Source organism: Microcaecilia unicolor, chromosome 3 (assembly GCF_901765095.1).
Source record: "Microcaecilia unicolor chromosome 3, aMicUni1.1, whole genome shotgun sequence".
In the NCBI taxonomy this organism is placed as follows: Eukaryota; Metazoa; Chordata; class Amphibia; order Gymnophiona; family Siphonopidae; genus Microcaecilia; species Microcaecilia unicolor.
The window spans coordinates 474,676,896-474,696,932 of NC_044033.1; the positions used below are offsets into that span (position 1 = coordinate 474,676,896).

General features: G+C 45.1%; 1 protein-coding gene across 1 annotated transcript in view; it reads left to right on the plus strand.

Annotated features, from left to right (window-relative positions):
* The window catches only part of COL19A1 (collagen type XIX alpha 1 chain), a 946,027-nt gene that overhangs the window by 836,968 nt on the left and 89,022 nt on the right, over positions 1 to 20,037 (plus strand). The window contains exon 48 of the mRNA XM_030199003.1: positions 1,584 to 1,646. Within this exon, the coding sequence (XP_030054863.1) occupies positions 1,584 to 1,646 (63 nt within the window). The remainder of the gene's footprint in view (positions 1 to 1,583; positions 1,647 to 20,037) is intronic.

Here is a 20,037-nt window from a genome sequence, read left to right on the forward strand (position 1 = left end):
GATTTCGAGTTCTGGTGTCATGGACTCAGCAGTTGTTGTTACGTTGAAGTGCTAGACCTCCGCCTCTTTTTTTTTTTTCTTTCCTTGTCCAATGAGTAAATACTGCATACCTTCACCTGTACTTGAACCCAAAAAGAAAACAAATTATTCAATAGAACTCCCAGATTTTTCACTTGTAAAGACGTCTTAACAATCACCCCAAGTAGCTGTAAATTAGAGGGAATAACCACAGATGAATCATAAATAACATACATAACTTCTGCCTTCCCCAATATTCAATTGTAATCTATTCTGAGACACCCATATCAAAACAGCTTTCAAAATAGGGTTAAAGCATTTAAGCGGCCAAGTGCTGACTCCACCCATGGAATGCCCCCAACATAGCCAGCTTTGAGTTCAGTGTTAACTGCAATATTCAGCAGTATTTAGCTGGTTAAATGGCTAGCCCTTACCAAGCAATTTAACCGGTCAGCAGCCTGCTTAATTGCTTTGAATACTGGGCCCTAATGGCCTATCTTGTCTGCCCAACCAAACCAAGAAAACAATCTCTAAAAATCATTTCTTAGCATTGTTTTAGCTGCCTGTTCTAGATCATTCTCCAAACTTCACTCCTCATATTTTCTATGCCTTCCAGGATGTCTACCCTATTGCAGATTTTAGCATCATCCACATAAAAGCAAACCTTTCCCAACAGCCTCTTCACAATATCATTTACAAAAATATTGAAAAGAATTAGATCAGGTAATGATCTTGTAGCACACTACTGGTGACACTCCTTTCCTCTGAATGAACTCCATTTATTCCAGCTCTGGTCACCTCAGTCAAACAGTTTCTAACCCAATCAATCACCATACCATACCATGTGTTTAGTTTATTTATATATTGTGCATAATATATTTAGAGAGAGAGAAAAAGAGAGAGAACTAAAATATGTTTTAGGTCAGCTGATCCATGTTTTTTTTCTACTTTTTTTGTAGATAATTGAATCTTATTTATTAGTCACCTAAGCAGAACCATGTCAAAGGCCTTGCTAAATCATAGCACACCAAATCTAGCACATGACCCTGATTCAGCTCTCTGGTTAACCCATCAAAGAAACCACATTACCTTGAATCCTGCAAACTGGGTGAACTGAGACAAACCCAAATCACTTTACGTTTCTGTCAACAGCAAATCTCAACAGCAGTGTGGATGTGAAGGCTTTGTTCTATTTTTCTATGCATGTCTCTGGTTTGAATGTTCTTTTCTATCAAATTATGGCATTCCTTTCCATGTTTGAGATCATTTTATTTTGATTGCAATCTGTTTCGCTTTGTTTCAATTAGAAACTGTATAACAAATTTTAATAAACGATAAATGATAATATTGTTTTTGTCCTTAATTTGTATATTTAGGCCCTTAGTGCAACTGTAATCTCTATATGGTGGACTTGAGATGGGTTATTTGCTCGTTATGGTTGGCTATATGTCAATAGGAGAAGCAATTTTACAGGAAAAAGCAGTACCTCAAGCAAACAAAAGGCACTATTTTACATAATAAATCCTGCAAAATATATACATGATGTTCCTGTGTTCTTTTTTTAGGGTGAGAGAGGACCTGTAGGAGACATAGGCTTTCCTGGCCCAGAAGGACATCCAGGACCACCAGTAAGTATTTATATACTAGAAAAATTCCAGAAGAATTCTCTCATTATTTATTTAAACTACACTATAGATGCAGATAGAGATACTGAGTCCAGCGCGCGCCAAATCGGCATTACCACCCATCTACCACGTGCCCTGGGCGGTAATTCCAAATTTGGTGCATACCAAAAACATGCGGTGCTTGTTCGGCAGTAAACGGCAGTGGGCACACACTGCATGTTTACTGCCCGGGTAATAAATGAGAACTTACCACTAAGTCAATGGGTGGCGGTAAGGTCTCATGCCGAAAATGGATGTGCGCTGGTTTTCATTTTGCTGCATGTCCATTTTCCAGCCCCTTAAAAAAAGGCCCTTTTTCCAGGATGTGGTAAAAAATGGCCCGGTGCACACCCAAAAGATATTCTTGCAGTGCCGCAAGCCACTTTTTGCCACGGTGCCTTAGTAAAAGGGCCCCTTAGAGAGTAGTTATTAATAAGTGTTAAGGGTATAATGCATGATATTTGCCACTTAATATGTAAGTTTTTTAGTGGGGGGGGGGGGGGGGGAGATTGTGGCTAATGTATCTATCTGTTGAAAAAGTGATGACCCGGAGTTGGAAGTGGGACATCGTAGATGTGGTGCATGTAAAGCCTGCGTCATTATGAAAGAATGTCATGAGTTTGTAAATCCTTTGAATGGCGAGAGGCTTCAACTTAGAAGTAGAACAGATCGCCAGTCGGATTTTGTGCTGTATGCCTTACAGTGCCCGTGTGAGAAACTCTATATAGGCAAAACTACTAAGTTAAGTATCAGATTATGTGAGCATCATTCCTGCATGCTCAGTCAGAGAATGACAGCCCCATTAGTGATGCACTCTGTACAATTTAAGCACAATTTTGATAATTTGCAATGTTGGGTGATAGAACGAACATCACCCTCAATATGAGGTGGTGACAGAGGCAAGTCTTTAAAACGCAGTGAACAACGTTGGATACACAGGCTTGGGTCTCTAGAACCCAGCCATAGAGCTGGCATTAAATCCTCAGGCCTAATGTCAGAGATGTGTGCGTAACATTTAATATTGTATTATTTATATGCAAAAGTGTGAGTCCCATCCATGCTCTGCCCACACTTCACTTATGTGTTTGTCTACCTGTAAAATATATGTCACTAGTGAAAAAAGGTCCGTTTCTGACACAAATGAAACGGGCGCTAGTAAGGTTTTCCTCGGAGTGTGTATTTTTGAGAGAATGTGTGTGAGAGTGACTGTGAGAGAGAGAGTGAATGTGCGAGTGTGTGTCTGTGACAGAGAGAGAGTGAGACTGGGTGCGTGTCTGTGAGAGAGAGAGTGTGTGTGTGTGAGAATGAAAGTGTGTGCCAGGGGCCCCCCTTTCCCTCTTCCCCCTCCCTCCCTCCCTCCCAGTTCCAGGGTCGTCCCCCACCTCTCTCCCTCCCAGTTCCAGGGTCGTTCCCTCCATCCCTTCCTCTGAATTTCAGGGTCGTTCCCTTCCTCCCTCCCTCTCTCCCCCTGACTTTCAGGGTCCCTCCCTCCAAGTTTCAGGGTCCCTCCCTCCCTCCGAGTTTCAGGGTCCCTTCCTCCCTCCCTCCCTCGCTCCGAGTTTCAGGGTCCCTCCCTCCCTCTGAGTTTCAGGGTCCCCCCCCCTTCCTCCCGAGGAGTCGTAGCGGCTGCCCACACACCCTCCCATGGGGCCCGGAGAGGCAACCACGGCCGTCACCTACTTTCCTCCTCTTTCACGCTGCTCTGACTCCTGAGGTCCCCCCTCCCCGGTGCCCAGCACAGGAATGTATGAGCACACCCGTGCGCCGGCTCGGCACAGCAGCATGCTCTCTGTGGCTCTGGCCAATCTGCTCACACCCAAGGAGGACTCCGACCTTTCTTTCCCTGCCATTGGTTGCAACGCTCTGGGCTACTCCGCCCCTCAACGCTTCTGTTTCTCTTTCAAGCTCCGCCTCTGCCCCTGTGCCCTGCCCCTTTCTCCCCTCCTCCTCCGGCTCTGGCGTTCTACGTGACATCAGCCTGATCTAGGGACCCTAGCAGACCAACTCCAAAGAAAGCCATGGACACAGGCAGCAAGATAGAACGTTGGAGGTGAGAATTATTATTATATACTAGCCGTTAAGCCCTTTAAAACGGGCGAGATTTCCAGCTACCCTCCTCGCCACCGCTTCCTCCCCCCTCCATGCCAGGCCTCCTGCACTGACCTGACAGCGCCTCTCACCTCCGTGTGGTGCTGTGTTGAGCCCTCCAAACCCCCCAACACCCACTGTACCCACATTAAAGTGCCCCCCTTCACCCATAAGGGCTATGGTAATGGAGTAGAGGTGTGGGGAGTGGGTTTGGTGGGCTCAGCACCCAAGGTAAGGGAGCTATGCACCTGGGAGCTTTTTTTGTATTTTTTAAACATTTTTAGACGTGCCCCCTAGGGTGCCCTGGCATGTGAGGGGGACCAGTGAATTACAAATGCTGGCTCCTCCCACGACCAAATGCCTTGGATTTCACCAGGTTTGAGATGGCCGGCATTTTTTTCCATTATCGCTAAAAAACAAAACCGGCGAACTCTGGCATTTGGCCAGGCTAAACCGTATTATCGAAAAAAAAGATGGCCGGGCATCTTTTTCGATAATACGGTTCTGGCCAGCTGTTGCGCCGCCGCAAAAATAGATCGCCGGCGATCTATTTCGCCGGTGACGTTCGATTATGCCCCTCCACGTTCCTATGTTCATGTCAACCAGAGCCCTCTCTCTGATGCTTACCGCCTATGTGGAAGTTACATCAGAGAGAAGACTTGGCACTAGCAAGCTGTCTGAATCACTACCTGATGGCACCAACCACTACAGAAGAAATCTTATGCCAGGTCTCTGGCTGGGAATGGGACAAGAAAATGACAGAAAAATCCTGCTGCACACCGGTTGAAAAATGCTGCCTTACAGTGTGTGCAAAGCAAAGGATGCATTTTAACTGTTGCTGTTATTTCTGTGCTGTTCCTAGTCTGTGCAAAATTCTATGACAATCTCAATGCTGAACCATTGTGCCACAGCAAATTTACAGAATGCAAGGGATCAGATTTTGTTGTGACAAGAGCATAACTGCCACGCTGAGTTAGATCAAAAGTCCATTATTCCCAGCATCCTGTTTCCAGCGACCAATCCAGGTCACAAGTACCTGGTAGAGTTACTAGGCAAACTGCATATAATCTTCAAAAGCAACCCAAAGAGCAGAGACCTCTCTTATTTATCACCCTTCTATACAAGATGAAATACCTTGCTGCCAGAAAACAGTAATAATAATGTCTGCCTGCTGTCCTACTGTGGAACAAAAAGTCCATTTGGTTTCAGTATCAAGCAGCTATCCCCATCTAGTGGCCAATGTGTTTCATGTTTAACCTCCAGGATGCTTTCTCACTGCTTTTTACTATATAAACACTGTATCATCTGAGAGTGTTGCTTTATTGAATGTCTTGTGTGTTTTTAAACACAGCCAGCTAACTATTTATAAGCTGTAAAGTCATCTTATCACTAAGATTTCTGAAGGAAAATCATGTAGCTTATGAAAGAAGTGGACTTTTTATAAGGCTATCCTATTTAATGCCTTGCGGCTAACTAGTCCAGGGTCAAGTTGTTTTCTACTGAAGCTAGCTGGTTTAGAAAAGTGACTAAACACCTTGAACCTGAAATTTGTGGGTTTTCTAGAAACCTCATTTAAAAAATGTGTTCATTAACAAAATTACTCATTTTAAGCAATTAGTGCAGAAGAGACAGGGTTGTCACAGTCTCCTGCATTGTATCTCCATTCTGCCTCCCTGGTTGTACTTGAATCAATCTGGCTATATGCAGTGGAAAAAAAATATGAGCTCCATTTTCTTCGGAGAACAGCAGTAGTCAGCTTTGTTTAAAGGCAACATGTCCTCGCTATGCACATTACAACATCTGCTTCATTCCAAAAGCCTAAACTGAACCCAGAAGGTAAAGGATGAGCTCATCAGAGCTGCAACTTTAGGAGAGCAGAAATGACTTTGCAAAACTTTCTTGACCCCATCGTAAATGAGATTAAGTGTGATAAGGAATTCAGATGGGTTAGTGGAAACTAAAAAAGCAATGAGCTGTAAAAACAACATAAATCTCACATTAAATAGACAATTAGAAGACATTCATTTCAAATTTACTCCTCCTTAAGCTATTAGAGAAAGCAATTTGGAAATAGTCTGTTTTCACTCCTGCAAACGTCATCAGACTGTTCTTTAGTGGCTATAATTATCTAAGGAATTATTCATCAGTTAGAGCAAATGTTCACCATTACTGGAAGTGTGAGGTTCATTACTGTCACTCACAGCCTCCAGTTTCCTGTAGCAGGAGTAGAGCACATTAAGAGTTAGAAATGTCTGCAGCAAAGTTTCTGAAATTCATTTACATCATTTTGCATGTTAATCATTGAAAATTGTTTTATATAATAAAACTAAAATAGTTTTACAGCCTTCCTTGTGTATCTGTATATTTTATTTATATGTTTTGTGGGAGGGGAATGGAAAAGATATTGTGACTGTTTGAGCAAAAGGAGATGAGGTATCAAGGATGGACAGAGGAGAAGGAATGAGGATGATGAGTTCTAGGAGAGGGAGAAGGATAAAGGATCGAGAACAGGAAATGAAGGGAATTTGAAGGAGGAGTTCTGTAATCCAAGGGAGAGGGAAAGGAGGAGGGATGTTCTGGGATCTTAGGGTATCCAGATAGGGGACAGGCAGACATTACCCTTTCTACCCCCGGCCCCTTCTAATCTCTTCCTCTCCCCAATCCAGTTCTTTTTCTCCATCCCAGGTTCCGCCTTTCTCTCAATACACACATACACACATCCCATCCCTTAAGCCTGCCAGTATCCCAGCCCTTCTTTCACACATCAACCCTGCTATGTTGGCCAATCCCCTCAGCTCATCTTTCTCACACATACACACACACACTTATTTTCACATTCCCCCAATACCTCTTTCAGTAACATGCTATATGATGTGCCTTCCCGCTTCCAGGGGGCAAGAGAACAAGATCATTGTCACCTCAGACCATATCCTCTTCCTCTGCTGTTGGGGGCCTGAACATCAGTTAGGACCACATGGAACAGTGTAGCACCATGTAATTTAACACATGAGTCAGACCCCAGGGTGTAGATAGAAAGGCACAGGCCAAGACTCTGCTGCTTTTCTCTTCCTCTTCCTCCTCCCAGCTGGTACAGGGGGACCATCCAGAAAGTACAGAAGATGTGAACTGCCACCTCTGTGGCCTAGCTCAACCCCTCCCATCTCCATCTCCCATGATTTCAAACGAATCGACTAATTCCTTTATGGCTAATGAAATTGTGAGAAACCTGGGGTTTTGATTATTGTAGTGTTCTATCACCCCATGTTTCATCCACCGGTCTCCCAATGGTAGCTTATTGTATTCCATTTTGGTATATAGGAAGGTGCTGAGGGTATAACTTCTGTCAGGGAAGTCCATATGGCCTTACTCACCCCACAGCCTTCCAAACAGAAATTTTTTTATCCCAGTCTTCGCCTCTCTTTCATTCGGTGCACACATTCTTCTTCAAGAAAGCAGTTTTTTTTTTCCAGGTGGAAGGTATTTTCCTTCAAGGCCCAAGTGTAGCATTACTCCTCACCACAAATACTTAGACAGATATGGGATGTTTCAACTAACTTTGCTGATGACATGTGTAAAGCAAATACTGCTGGAGGTAAACTTTCTTCCCGAGGTTCTACAGCATTAGGTAAATACTGAATAGGCACACATCCTACATTTCCTTTATATGTGTCTGTGATCCATCTCTCAGATTTGTCAGTTCTTTTAGGTAAGGGGTTTGCCAGGCAAAGGGTCAACCTATTCCCTTGTGGCTTAACTTCAAAGTTCCTCCTCACTAGGATCCGCTTCTACACAGATTCTTTCCATCTGGGGTTCTTTCTGCACAATACCTTCTCCTGTAGTTAAGCTCCTGGTTGGTGCTTCTTTCTCTTGCTTTTCCTTTGGTTTGTGGCTCAAGCTCACTTGAGTTCATTCTTTGCTTCTGTAGTCATGCAGAGGAATGGGCAAACCCTCTATCTTTTATTTGCACTTCACACAAGACACTAACTTAAAGGATATTTCACGCTATACAGTATATGTGAAGGGCAATTCTATAACTTGGCATCTGTACATATGTAACCAAAACAGTAGAACCAATCCTCACAAATCAGCACAGATGATGATCAGACACAGCAAAGATGACAACAAAAACACACAAAGTCAGTAATGTCACAAACTTTAATCAAAACAAGGCACGACTCAACACAGGCCTGTGTTTTAGCCAACTGGCCTGCATCAGGAGTCTTATTTGCCACTGAAGCTGTTCAAATCAGTGTTCTGTGAACCATTAACATTATGAATCAGTAAAGAGATTGGAGAACGGCGGAGGTGGTCCCTCTTCACAAAAGTGGTGATAGGGAAGAAGCTGGAAACTACAGGCCGGAAAGCCTCACTTCGGTTATTGGAAAAGTAATGGAAGCGATGCTGAAGGAAAGGATAGTGAATTTCCTGGAAGCCAATAAGTTGCAGGATCCAAGACAACATGGTTTCACCAAAGGGAAATCGTGCCAAACGAATCTCATTGAATTCTTTGGGTGACAGGAGAATTAAATCAAGGACGTGCTATGGACGTAATCTACTTAGATTTCAGCAAGGCTTTTGACACGGTTCCCCACAGGAGGCTTTTAAATAAACTAGACGGGCTGAAGATAGGACCCGAAGTGGTAAACTGGATTAGGAGCTGGTTGACGGGCAGACGCCAGAGGGTGGTGGTGATTGGAGTTCGCTCGGAGGAGGGAAAGGTGAGTAGTGGAGTGCCTCAGGGATCGGTGCTGGGGCCGGTTCTGTTCAATATATTTGTGAGTGACATTGCCGAAGGGTTACAAGGTAAAGTTTGCCTTTTTGCGGATGACACCAAGATTTCCAACAGAGTGGACACCCCGGAGGGAGTGGAAAACATGAAAAAAGATCTGAAGAAGCTAGAAGAATGGTCTAACGTATGGCAATTAAAATTCAATGCGAAGAAATGCAAAGTGATGCACTTAGGGAGTAGAAATCCAAGGGAGACGTATGTGTTAGGCGGGGAGAGTCTGATAGGCACGGACGGGGAGAGGGATCTTGGGGTGATAGTATCTGAGGACCTGAAGGCGACGAAACAGTGCGACAAGGCGGTGGCCGTAGCTAGAAGATTGCTAGGCTGTATAGAGAGAGGAGTGACCAGCAGAAGAAAGGAGGTTTTAATGCCCCTGTATAAGACGTTGGTGAGGCCCCACCTGGAGTATTGTGTTCAGTTTTGGAGGCCGTATCTTGCGAAGGATGTTAAAAAAATGGAAGCAGTGCAAAGAAAAGCTACGAGGATGGTATGGGATTTGCGTTCCAAGACGTATGAAGAGAGACTTGCTGACCTGAACATGTATACCCTGGAGGAAAGGAGGAACAGGGGTGATATGATACAGATGTTCAAATATTTGAAAGGTATTAATCCGCAAACAAATCTTTTCCGGAGATGGGAAGGCGGTAGAATGAGAGGACATGAAATGAGATTGAAGGGGGGCAGACTCAGGAAAGATGTCATGAAGTATTTTTTCACGGAGAGGGTGGTGGACGCTTGGAATGCCCTCCTACGGGAGGTGGTGGAGATGAAAACGGTAACAGAGTTCAAACATGCGTGGGATATGCATAAAGGAATCCTGTGCAGAATGAATGGATCCTCAGAAGCTTAGCTGAAATTGGGTGGCGGAGCAGATGGGGGGAAGAGGGGTTGGTGGTTGGGAGGCTAGGATAGGGGAGGGCAGACTTATACGGTTTGTACCAGAGCCGATGATGGGAGGTGGGACTGGTGGTTGGGAGGCGGGAAATACTGCTGGGCAGACTTATACGGTCTGTGCCCTGAAAAGGACAGGTACAAATTCAAGGTAAGGTATACACATATGAGTTTGTCTTGGGCAGACTGGATGGATCATGCAGGTCTTTTTCTGCCGTCATCTACTATGTTACTATGTTACGTTGATGATCCTGCCATAGGCTTACTCTGCTCATCAAACTTCAATCGCATTCCGCAATCCAGAACAGTATGTTCTGGATTGTGGTATGTGATTGACGTTCGATGAGCAACTAGTGAGCAGAGTCTAGCTGTGTCTGATCATCGTCTATATATATATATGCACCACTTACATGCATCGGAAACACCAAAATTGGCAGTTATGCATGTACTGTAAATGGCCTAAGCACTATTCTATAAGGTTGCATCTAAGTGCTATAGCATGTAACTGCAAAGGGGTGCATACATAGGTACAGCATGGACGTACCTTCAACTTACATGGAGGGGCATAATCGAAAGGGGCGCCCAAGTTTTCCTGAGGACATCCTCGCAGGACGTCCGGCGAAGGGGTGGGGAAACCCGTATTATCGAAACAAGATGGGCGTCCATCTTTCATTTTGATAATACTCTCGGAGATGCCCAAGACACCAATCGGGAACCATAGGGGGCATTGCAGTGGACTTCAGAAAAAGCTCCCAGTTAGATAGCTTCCTTACCTTGTGTGCTGAGCCCCCCAAAACCCACTACCCACAACTGTGCACCACTACCATAGCCCTTACGGGTGAAGGGGGGCACCTAGATGTGGGTACAGTGGGTTTGTGGTGGGTTTTTGAGGGCTCACATTTACCACCACAAGTGTAACAGGTAGGGGGGGATGGGCCTGGGTCCGCCTGCCTGAAGTACACTGCACCCACTAAAACTGCTCCAGGGGCCTGCATACTGCTGCGATGGACCTGAGTATGACATTTGAGGCTGGCATAGAGGCTGGCACAAAATATTTTTCTTTTTTGAGGGTGGGAGGGAGTTAGTGACCACTGGGGGAGTAAGGGGAGGTCATCCCCGATTCCCTCCGGTGGTCATCTGGTCAGTTTGGACACCTTTTTGTGCCTTTGTTGAAAGAAAAACTGGACCAGGTAAAGTCATCCAAATGCCCGTCAGGGACACCCTTTTTTTTTCCATTATGGGTCAAAGATGCCCATGTGTTAGGCACACCCAAGTCCCACCTTCGCTACGCCTCCAACATGCCCCCGGGAACTTTGGTCATCCCCACGACGGAAAGCAGTTGAGGACGCCCCAAATCGGCTTTCTATTATGCCGATTTGGGCGACCCTGTGAGAAGGACGCCCATCTTCCGATTTGTTTGGAAAGATGGGTGTCCTTCTCTTTCGAAAATAAGCCTGATAGTTTACAGAATATCACAGGTCACATGCTTTGCAGGGTGCACTTAGGCACACCTATTACAATTGCCATAGAGTTGGCATTAATGGCCACACCTAAATTTAGGCATACTAATTTGGGTTTACACTAGCACACTATAATGGCATCTTGATGCACAGACACCATTGTAGAATTGGTGCTCAGTATGCGTTATGTTTTATTGAAACAATATACTGCCTAAACTAACAGATCTGCCTAAACAACTTGCAGATCTAAGCGATTTACAATCTAAATACAAAATTCTGCAGGAAGAAAGGAATTACAATAACCGATAGGAAAGAACATCACACTCATCCAAGAAATGATCAAACTCAGCCAAAAGAAAAAAGAGAAGAAAAAATGAAAGAGTCAGAAAGACCAGTGGGGATATGAGGGAGGCAAGGAAAAACAATAGACTCAGCTGTTATGTTTCTCTGACTTCTTAATTAGGGTTGAAAGCTTGATGGTACACCTAACTGGAGGCACCAAGTTATAGAATTGTACCCAAAATAACTAGGCCCAAATGCTGACCCTAAATACATACTACTTCTTTCAGCAAGCCCAGACACAGAAATCCATCACACACTCTCTAGAGATCTCTGCCTCACATATGGACAGGCAGAACCGTTGCAGCCATCCCAGGTGGGAATGCTGTAACACAATGGTACTCACCTTATTTCTACACTAACATGGAGAATACTGGATTAGAGAGGGTCCGAAGAAGTATCCTTCAATACATAACACATATCCTAGATTCCCATAGATAAAGGATACAAAATTCTACTGCGAAATTTTTGAGATTATCAGTTAATGTATAGGAGATTTGCATCATTTTTTTTAATTTTTAGAAGTCATTATTTAAAACCCAGACTATAACCTATATGTCCAACTAGCAATGTACAGTTTGTACAAATTGATAACACATCAGGAATCAATAAATTATAAGAACGCCTAACACAAGTCAGAGACTTAATTGAAGACATCCACAAGATAGCTAGGAAAGGGGAAGTACTACTGATAGGTCACTTCAATATGCCAGATGTTGATTGGGGTGTCCCGGCTGCGGGGTCGTCTAGAAGCAAAGAGATCTTAGATTCCCTACAGGAAGAATTGTTCCAGCAGTGGGTATCGGAACCGATGCGGGATGGAGCTGTTCTGGACTTGGTGCTTACGAATGGAGAGTACGTTTCTGATGTCAAGGTGGCAGACCATTTGGCATCTAGTGATCATCGTATGGTATGGTTCAATATTAAAATAGAAGAGAGGGCTTACTCGAGATTGAAGGTCCTGGATTTCAAAGGAACTAACTTTGCTGAAATGGGGGAATTTCTCAAGGAACAGTTAGCGGGATGGGAACAGCTGAAGGATGTAGAACAGCAATGGACAAGACTGAAAGGAGCTATATTAAAGGCGACTAACCTTTATGTTAGAAAATTACATAAAAGTAAGAGGAAAAGAAGGCCTCTCTGGTACTCGAATATAGTAGCTGAAAAGAAAAGGGAAAGGAGGCTAGCCTTTGCACGTTATAAGACGACTCAGAAAGATGAAGACAGGAGAGAATACCTAAGTGAAGAGAAGCTGGAAAAGCTATCAGGAAAGTGAAGTGGCAAATGGAGGAAAAGATAGCTAATACGGTAAAACTGGGGGACAAGACCTTTTTCAGATATGAAGGTGACAAGAGGAAGTGCCATAATAGCATTGTGAGGCTCAAAGCTGAGGGAGAGAAATATGTGGAAGATGATATCCTTTGCTCTGTTGTGCAGTGGGTTTGTATCAGTTTAATTGAGTCATGTTCCTGCTTACAGCCCAGAAGTTGTTGACGTTGTTGGATGACTGCAGGGACATCTTCAGTCTCTCCTCCTTCCAGGAAGCCCCAGAAACGCAACTTTTATCTCTGGACACAATTCTCTAAGTCTCTAATTCTCTAATTAGCTGGCAAAATTATGAAGCATAAAGCATGGGTCTGTGTGTTGACCAGAGTCTCAGCATATTCCTCAACTTTTTTTCCAAATTCCTCTACCTTTCTGCCTAGCTCCCACAAATCAATACTCATTGTATCTATTCTTTTGGCAATCTCATCCTTCATTGCTTTTATTTCAACATGAATCTCGGTGTACTAACACAGACACTGAGGCACCCCAGTGAGCTGAAAAAAAGCTAATGACCATGTATTGAGATATTATTGAACAGTGTCTGGTGGAAACTCTAAGGCTAGAATGTAGAGAAAATGCTTCTGTTGAGACCCTCTTAAGTCCCACTTCTGATCAAATTCTTCCAGGATTTCCTGATCTTTGCCCCATGGCTTGTATTTCCTCCACTTCTACTTGGGATACCCTCAGCCCCATCTCATTTCTTTATCTTGTCCAAGTTCTCAGGTCTATGTCCTTTGCTGCTTTTGATCCACTAGCTGCATCCTTTCTTAAAAATCCTGCTATTGGATTGACTCTGTCTGTTTTGCCTAGTCAATTCTAGTTTATCTGAAAGTTTTTTCCCCTAAATGTATGGAAATAAGCAATTGTTAGGTCACTCCTTAAGAAACCTAACTTGGGTCCATCAGTTTCAGGTAACTACTGTCCTATATCTAATATGCCGGTTATCTCATAAGTTGTTGAAAAAGTTGTATGACTACAGTTCTGTTCCTTCCTAGACAGTTTGGTTTTTGAAAACTCCTGTTCTATTCAGTCTTTTTCTTTTACCCTTTGCTCTCTCTCTCTCTCTCCTCCTCCTCCTTCCCCCCCCCCCCCCCCCCCACCTTCTGTGCACATATACCAAGCAGTGAATGGCTTGTAGGGGCTACCAGAGGTGTGATGGTTTCCATGGCAGACCCTAAGTGAGGTGAAGTTCCCAACACCACCCCTGGACTTCCCAAGGCAATGGAGGGTGAAATGGCTTGCCCAAGGCCATAGGGAGCTGCTGTAGGACTTCAATGTGGACTCTCCAGTTCCCAGCCTGTTGCTCTAATTATTAAGCTACACTTCCACCCCTCCTATTTCGCTACACTTATTCAGTCTCTCGGTATTAGCCCCTTCTTCTTCACTGATGACATTCAGCTTCTTTACTATGTTAATCCTACATCTCTGGATCTTGAACCATTGAACTTTTACTTTTCCCTAGTGGCTAACTCTCATTAAAATATCTTGGCCTTAATCCTCAGAAGGGCCAAGCTATTTGGCTTACTGATCATGCATCCACTAAATTCCTCCCTTAGAATTCTGGAGGTTATTGTGGATTCTGAACCTTCCTTTGAATTTCTGATTACCTCTGCATTGAAATCATGTTGTCATGCAATCCACATTTTGATTTACACCCTGGTTTCCAGTGCTTTTGACTGCTATAATTCACTTTATAATGCAGTTTGGCAGGTGGCTATTACATGACTGCAGAACGCTGGTGTCAGGCTTCTTAGTACCTCCAAAGTTACCCCCATCATCATTGGATACCTATAAGCTATAAGATTAAATTCAAGGGGTTGGTTCTTACATTTAAGACCTTACATGTGGGATAGCCTCCTTTTCTCATGTGCACATTCCACAGATTTCCCCATGCCATCTGCGTTCATGTCAAGCTAGGCTTCTTGCTATACCTCTGCCTGCCCAAGTTCATCTGCAACCAACTCATGACTCAACTTTCTACATTCTATCACATTTACTATGGAATTCTCTTTTAAAGCATTTTCACCTCTAGAACCATTACCTAAGTTACTACTACTACTTATCATTGCTATAGTACTACTAGACGTACGCGGCGCTGTACACTGGACATAAAGAGACAGTCCATGCTCGACAGAGCTTACAATCTGATTTCCATTTGTCCTGGCCTCTTTGGCAACTCCTCTGACACAAAGAAGGCCATCTAGATGCTGGCTGCCCCCTCTCTCCTTAACAAGTAGCCCATAAAAAACCTCAGCACCCACCCTGCATCCTAACACAACAACAAGGTTGTCCAGAGCTTCATTATCTCCTGGACCCTACATACCACCCTACTACTACTACTACTACTACTACTTAACATTTCTAGAGCGCTACTAGGGTTACGCAGCGCTGTACAATTTAACAAAGAGAGACAGTCCCTGCTCAAAGAGCTTACAATCTAATAGACAAGTGAACGGTCAGTCCGATAGGGGCAGTCAAATTGGGGCAGTCTGGATTCACTGAACGGTAAGGGTTAGGTGCCAAACGCAGCATTGAAGAGGTGGGCTTTAAGCAAAAACTTGAAGACGGGCAGGGAGGAGGCTTGGCGTAAGGGCTCAGGAAGGTTGTTCCAAGCATAGGGTGAGGCGAGGCAGAATGAGCAGAGCCTGGAGTTGGCGGTGGTGGAGAAGGGTACTGAGAGGAGGGATTTATCCTGTGAACGGAGGTTACGGGCGGGAACGTAAGGGGAGATGAGGGTAGAAAGATAGTGAGGGGCAGCAGACTGAGTGCATTTGTAGGTAAGAAGGAGAAGCTTGAATTGAATGCGGTATCTGATCGGAAGCCAGTGAAGTGACTTGAGGAGAGGGGTGATATGAGTATATCGGTTCTGGCGGAATATGAATCGTACAGCAGAGTTCTGAACAGATTGAAGGGGGGATAGATGGCTAAGTGGGAGGCCGGTGAGGAGTAAGTTGTAGTAGTCCAGGCAAGAGGTAATGAGAGCGTGGACGAGAGTTCGGGTGGTGTGTTCAGAGAGGAAAGGGCGAATTTTGCTGATGTTAAAGAGGAAGAAGCGACAGGTCTTGGCTATCTGCTGGATATGCGCAGAGAAGGAGAGAGAGGAGTCAAAGATGACTCCGAGGTTGCGGGCAGATGAGACGGGGAGGATGAGGGTGTTATCAACTGAGATAGAAAGTGGAGGAAGAGGAGAAGTGGGTTTTGGTGGAAAGACGATAAGCTCGGTCTTGGACATGTTCAGTTTCAGGTGGCGGTTGGACATCCAGGCAGCAATGTTGGATAAGCAGGCCAATACCTTTGCCTGGGTCTCCGCGGTGATGTCTGGTGTGGAGAGATACAGTTGGGTGTCATCAGCATAGAGATGATACTGGAAACCATGAGATGAGATCAGGGAGCCCAGGGAAGAGGTGTAGATTGAGAAGAGAAGGGGTCCAAGGACAGATCCCTGGGGAACACCAACAGATAAGGGGATGAGGGTGGAGGAAGATCCATGAGAGTGAACTTTGAAGGTGCGGTGGGAGAGATAGGAGGAGAACCAGGAGAGGACAGAGCCCTGGAACCCAAATGAGGACAGTGTGGCAAGAAGTAAGTCATGATTGACAGTGTCAAAAGCGGCGGATAGATCGAGGAGGATGAGGATGGAGTAGTGGCCTCTGGATTTGGCAAGGAACAGGTCATTACAGACTTTAGAGAGTGCTGTTTCTGTCGAGTGAAGAGGGCGAAAACCGGATTGAAGCGGATCGAGGATGGCATGAGAGGAGAGAAAATCAAGGCAGCGGCTGTGGACTGCGCGCTCAAGTATCTTGGAGAGGAAGGGTAGGAGGGAGATGGGGCGGTAGTTGGAGGGACAGGTAGGGTCTAGTGATGTTTTTTTGAGGAGTGGCATGACTACGGCATGCTTGAAGGTGTCGGGGACAGTTGCAGTGGAGAGAGAGAGGTTGAGGATATGACAGATGGAGGGGGTGATAGTAGGAGAGATGGTGTTAAGTAAGTTGGTGGGGAAGGGATCAGAAGAACAAGTGGTGCATTTTGAGGAGGAAAGAAGGCGGGCGGTTTCCTCCTCTGAGATATCAGGAAAGGAGGAGAAGGAGGTCTGGGTTGGTTGGTTGAGGGAGAGGGTTGAAGGGTGAAGAGGAGGAGGTGGCTTGGTAGTGAACTCAAGGTTGATCTTTTGCACCTTGTCACGGAAGACAGAAGAATGTGTGTTTACCTTTTTCTGTCTTGCCTAACACTTTCAAAATTGCAGTGGCTCCATGCCACCTCATGCTTTGTATATATGCAGGACAAAATGTGAAGCATTGTTGAACTGGTATTATTTGAAGGGATGGACGAGACAGCAGAAGGTAAGCATCTCTTCTCCTGCCAGGTGAAAAGGCGAAATGATTCAGTGAGGCCTAGGCAGCCTCATCACAGGCAGTCTAAGTATGCATTGTGAATTTCAGGGAAATGAGCAACACTTTGGCTACCTCTCATCTCCTTCTACCTTTTATAGTTGTCTCGTTCCCTCTCCTGGCCTTGGTATCTCGCTTATATTTCCCTTTCTGTCCCCCATCATCCTCTGCCTAGCACTTAGTTTGTAAACTCCTTTGGTCAGGGACTCTCTCCATGTGTCTCTCCACCTTACTCTGCCCACATTGCCAAGTATCTTCCTGTCTCTCTCTCCCTTTTCTGCCCAGCATTTCTCTTCCATGCCCCATCAAATCCCCTCTTTTCCTCACAAATTGGATGATCTTTATTACCAGCAGCAGATTTCAGGTTGGCAGAGTGCTTCATTACTGCCGCCTTTGATGGCTATGTCTTAGGTCTCCAGAGACAACAGCTGTACTGGCAGACAGAGCTTGATAGCTCACATTTCCACATAGCAGATGCTTCACTATCTCGCCTGTCAGCAGGTGCAGGAAGTTGTAACCTGAGTCTCTATGAACCTAAACCTGGCCCCAGGGAGAGTCAAGAGTGAGATAGAGTAATAGAGGTAAGTTGAGGGGCAGTTTGAATGCTCTTAGTCTCTGCTAGTGTATTTTCTTTAATTAGAGTGACTCCAATGCTCTTCCATTGGCTAGACATGGGCACATGGGGTTTCTGCTAAGAATCTCACTAAGCAGACAACAGCCATCTTACTTCCAGCTTCATCCCTTCCTCTCTCAGGCAGTTTGCAGAGAACAAGAGGAGAGGAGGATGGTTAGGCAGAGGTTGGGATAGACAGGGCAGAGACAAGCCATTCTGCTCTCTAAGTCAGGTCCTTCTCTTCCTGTGATGTAGAGAATATGTTATGATTCTGCTAAGACGGGCAGGGGAATGACAGGGACTCGCTTCTGATTGGCCTGTTAGGGATTGAGCTAACGTCTGAGACAGCAGACGTCAGAAGTCAGATCTGTTTAAGCCTACCTCTCCCTACAGCCCAGGCTTTAGCGTTGATTCCTGTCAGCTGAGCCTCTTTCCATCTCTCTGCCTGTGATAGTAGCACACTGTACATCCCTTGGAGTTTGCTTACTCTTCCTGTTGCTTGTAGCTTCTCTGTGTGCTGGTTGTTCCCAGCATATGCTTGATTGTTTCCCTAGCCTAGCTGCTTTCCTTGATTACCTTGCTTCCCTGCAGCTGTGGGTGCTTTGTTTGCTCTGTCTCTGTGTGCTGCTGAGTTCTGGTAGGAACATTGTTTGTTTTTCCTTTTTGTTAGCTTTAAACCTTTGACTGCAGTGTAAGCCCTGCTTCTTCCGGACGTGTGTTAAAAGCAGTTCTTCCCTTTAGCCTGCTTTAACTCTTTGTCTGCTGTGTCTGTCTCCTGTTTCTTGTGAGCTTTGCTCATTATCTGATTGGTGTATGTAAAGTCAGCTTTCCCTGTTTGCTTGATTTTCCCTTTGTCTCTAGTGTCTGTTATTTGACTCTGTGGCACAGCCTTGTGTATTCTTGTGAGTGGGTTCCCTTGACCCTTGAGTGCTGAGTGGCACAGTCTTGTATATTCCTATAAGTGGTTTCCCTTTATTCTTGAGTGCTATGTAGCACAGCCTTGTGTATTCCTATAGGTGGCTTCCCTTTACCCGAGTGCTGTATGGTACAGCCTAGAGTGTTCCTATGAGTGGCTTCCCTTTTCCCTTGAGTGCGATGTGGCACAGCCTAGTGTATTTGAGTGCTGTATGGTACAGCCTAGAGTGTTCCTGTGGAGCCTCGCTCTTGTAGAGTCTGTGCCCCATTCTGTCCTCGGCTTTCCCTTTTTCCCTGTGGGCTCTGCCTCTGCTACCTGTGTTTCTGTGTAGCCTTTGTTTGCATTCTCTTCCTCTGGTTGTAGCCTGTACCTGCCAGCTTTTTGTCTGTTGCCCTTCCCTTGTGTCACTAGCTAGCGCTCTGTGTGTTGCATGTGCTCCAGTCCCTTTTGGGACCCCTCATTGTTCTTTTCCCTTCCCTACTGTATGACTCAGTTCCAGTTCAGCCATGAGGCCCATATGCTTGGACTCTGTACGAGTGGGTTCCTATTCAGCCGTGAGGCCCGCCTGAGTGGTCTATCTCCCTTTTATGGTGGTGCTAGTTGATTGTCCTGAGTGTGTGGGGTTTTGTGGCCATGGGGTTGCTTGGAGCCTGGTTGGTCTACCCTAGGCCTTGGCCAAGGTCCTTCCTAAGCCTCAGCCTAGGCACAAGGGCTCACGAACAGTTTAACAGAATAAAAGTAGAGGGAATGTGGATGAGCTAGTCTGCTCCATAATGCATCCCCTGCTTACCTGTACTCCCCCCTCCCAAAAAAGGAAAGTGGCAAATACTTTGAGGATCAGCAATTTCAATTAATCTCTTGAGTCAATCTGGAACTTGGGAAGGAAAAAAGGGATACCAGCAGAATCTGAGAGCTTGCAAACTCTCCCTCCCCTGCCCTCACCTGGTCAGACATCTAGTTCAGAGAGTCACATTTTTTCCTACCCTAGGCTACCCTAGACTTTTTTATTTATACTACACACACACTTTTTTTTGTTTTGTTTTAGTTGGTGGGGCATGTGCACCACCAATGTACTACCAACACTATGCCCATAATCCTAGTGTACTTTTGGTTTTCACAAGAATAGCCTTTTTCAGGATTTAGGTAGGTTCTTACACTGACCCTCAAGTTGATATTCAAAGCAATTTAACCGGCCAGAAATGGCTGCTGATGTGTTAAATCGCCAACTCCACAAAACCAAGGGATAAATATTCAGTCGGTGGCAGTGAGCATTTTGCTGGCCACTGCCTGAATTGTTCCCAGATAGCCAATGCTGGGTCATATCTAGGCTTGGGCATTGAATATCAAGATTTTGTGGAGCCGACTAACAGATAGCTATTTAAGTGATATTCAGCACTTAAGCAGCTATGGGTTACCGCATAAAGGGGCCCTTTTACTGAAGGGTTGCCAAGTGGCAACCCAGAACTACTGCTGGCCCAATGCGGCCGCTGGCAGTACTTACACCTTGAGTGCACACCATTTCTGGCGATACAGAAAATAATTCTG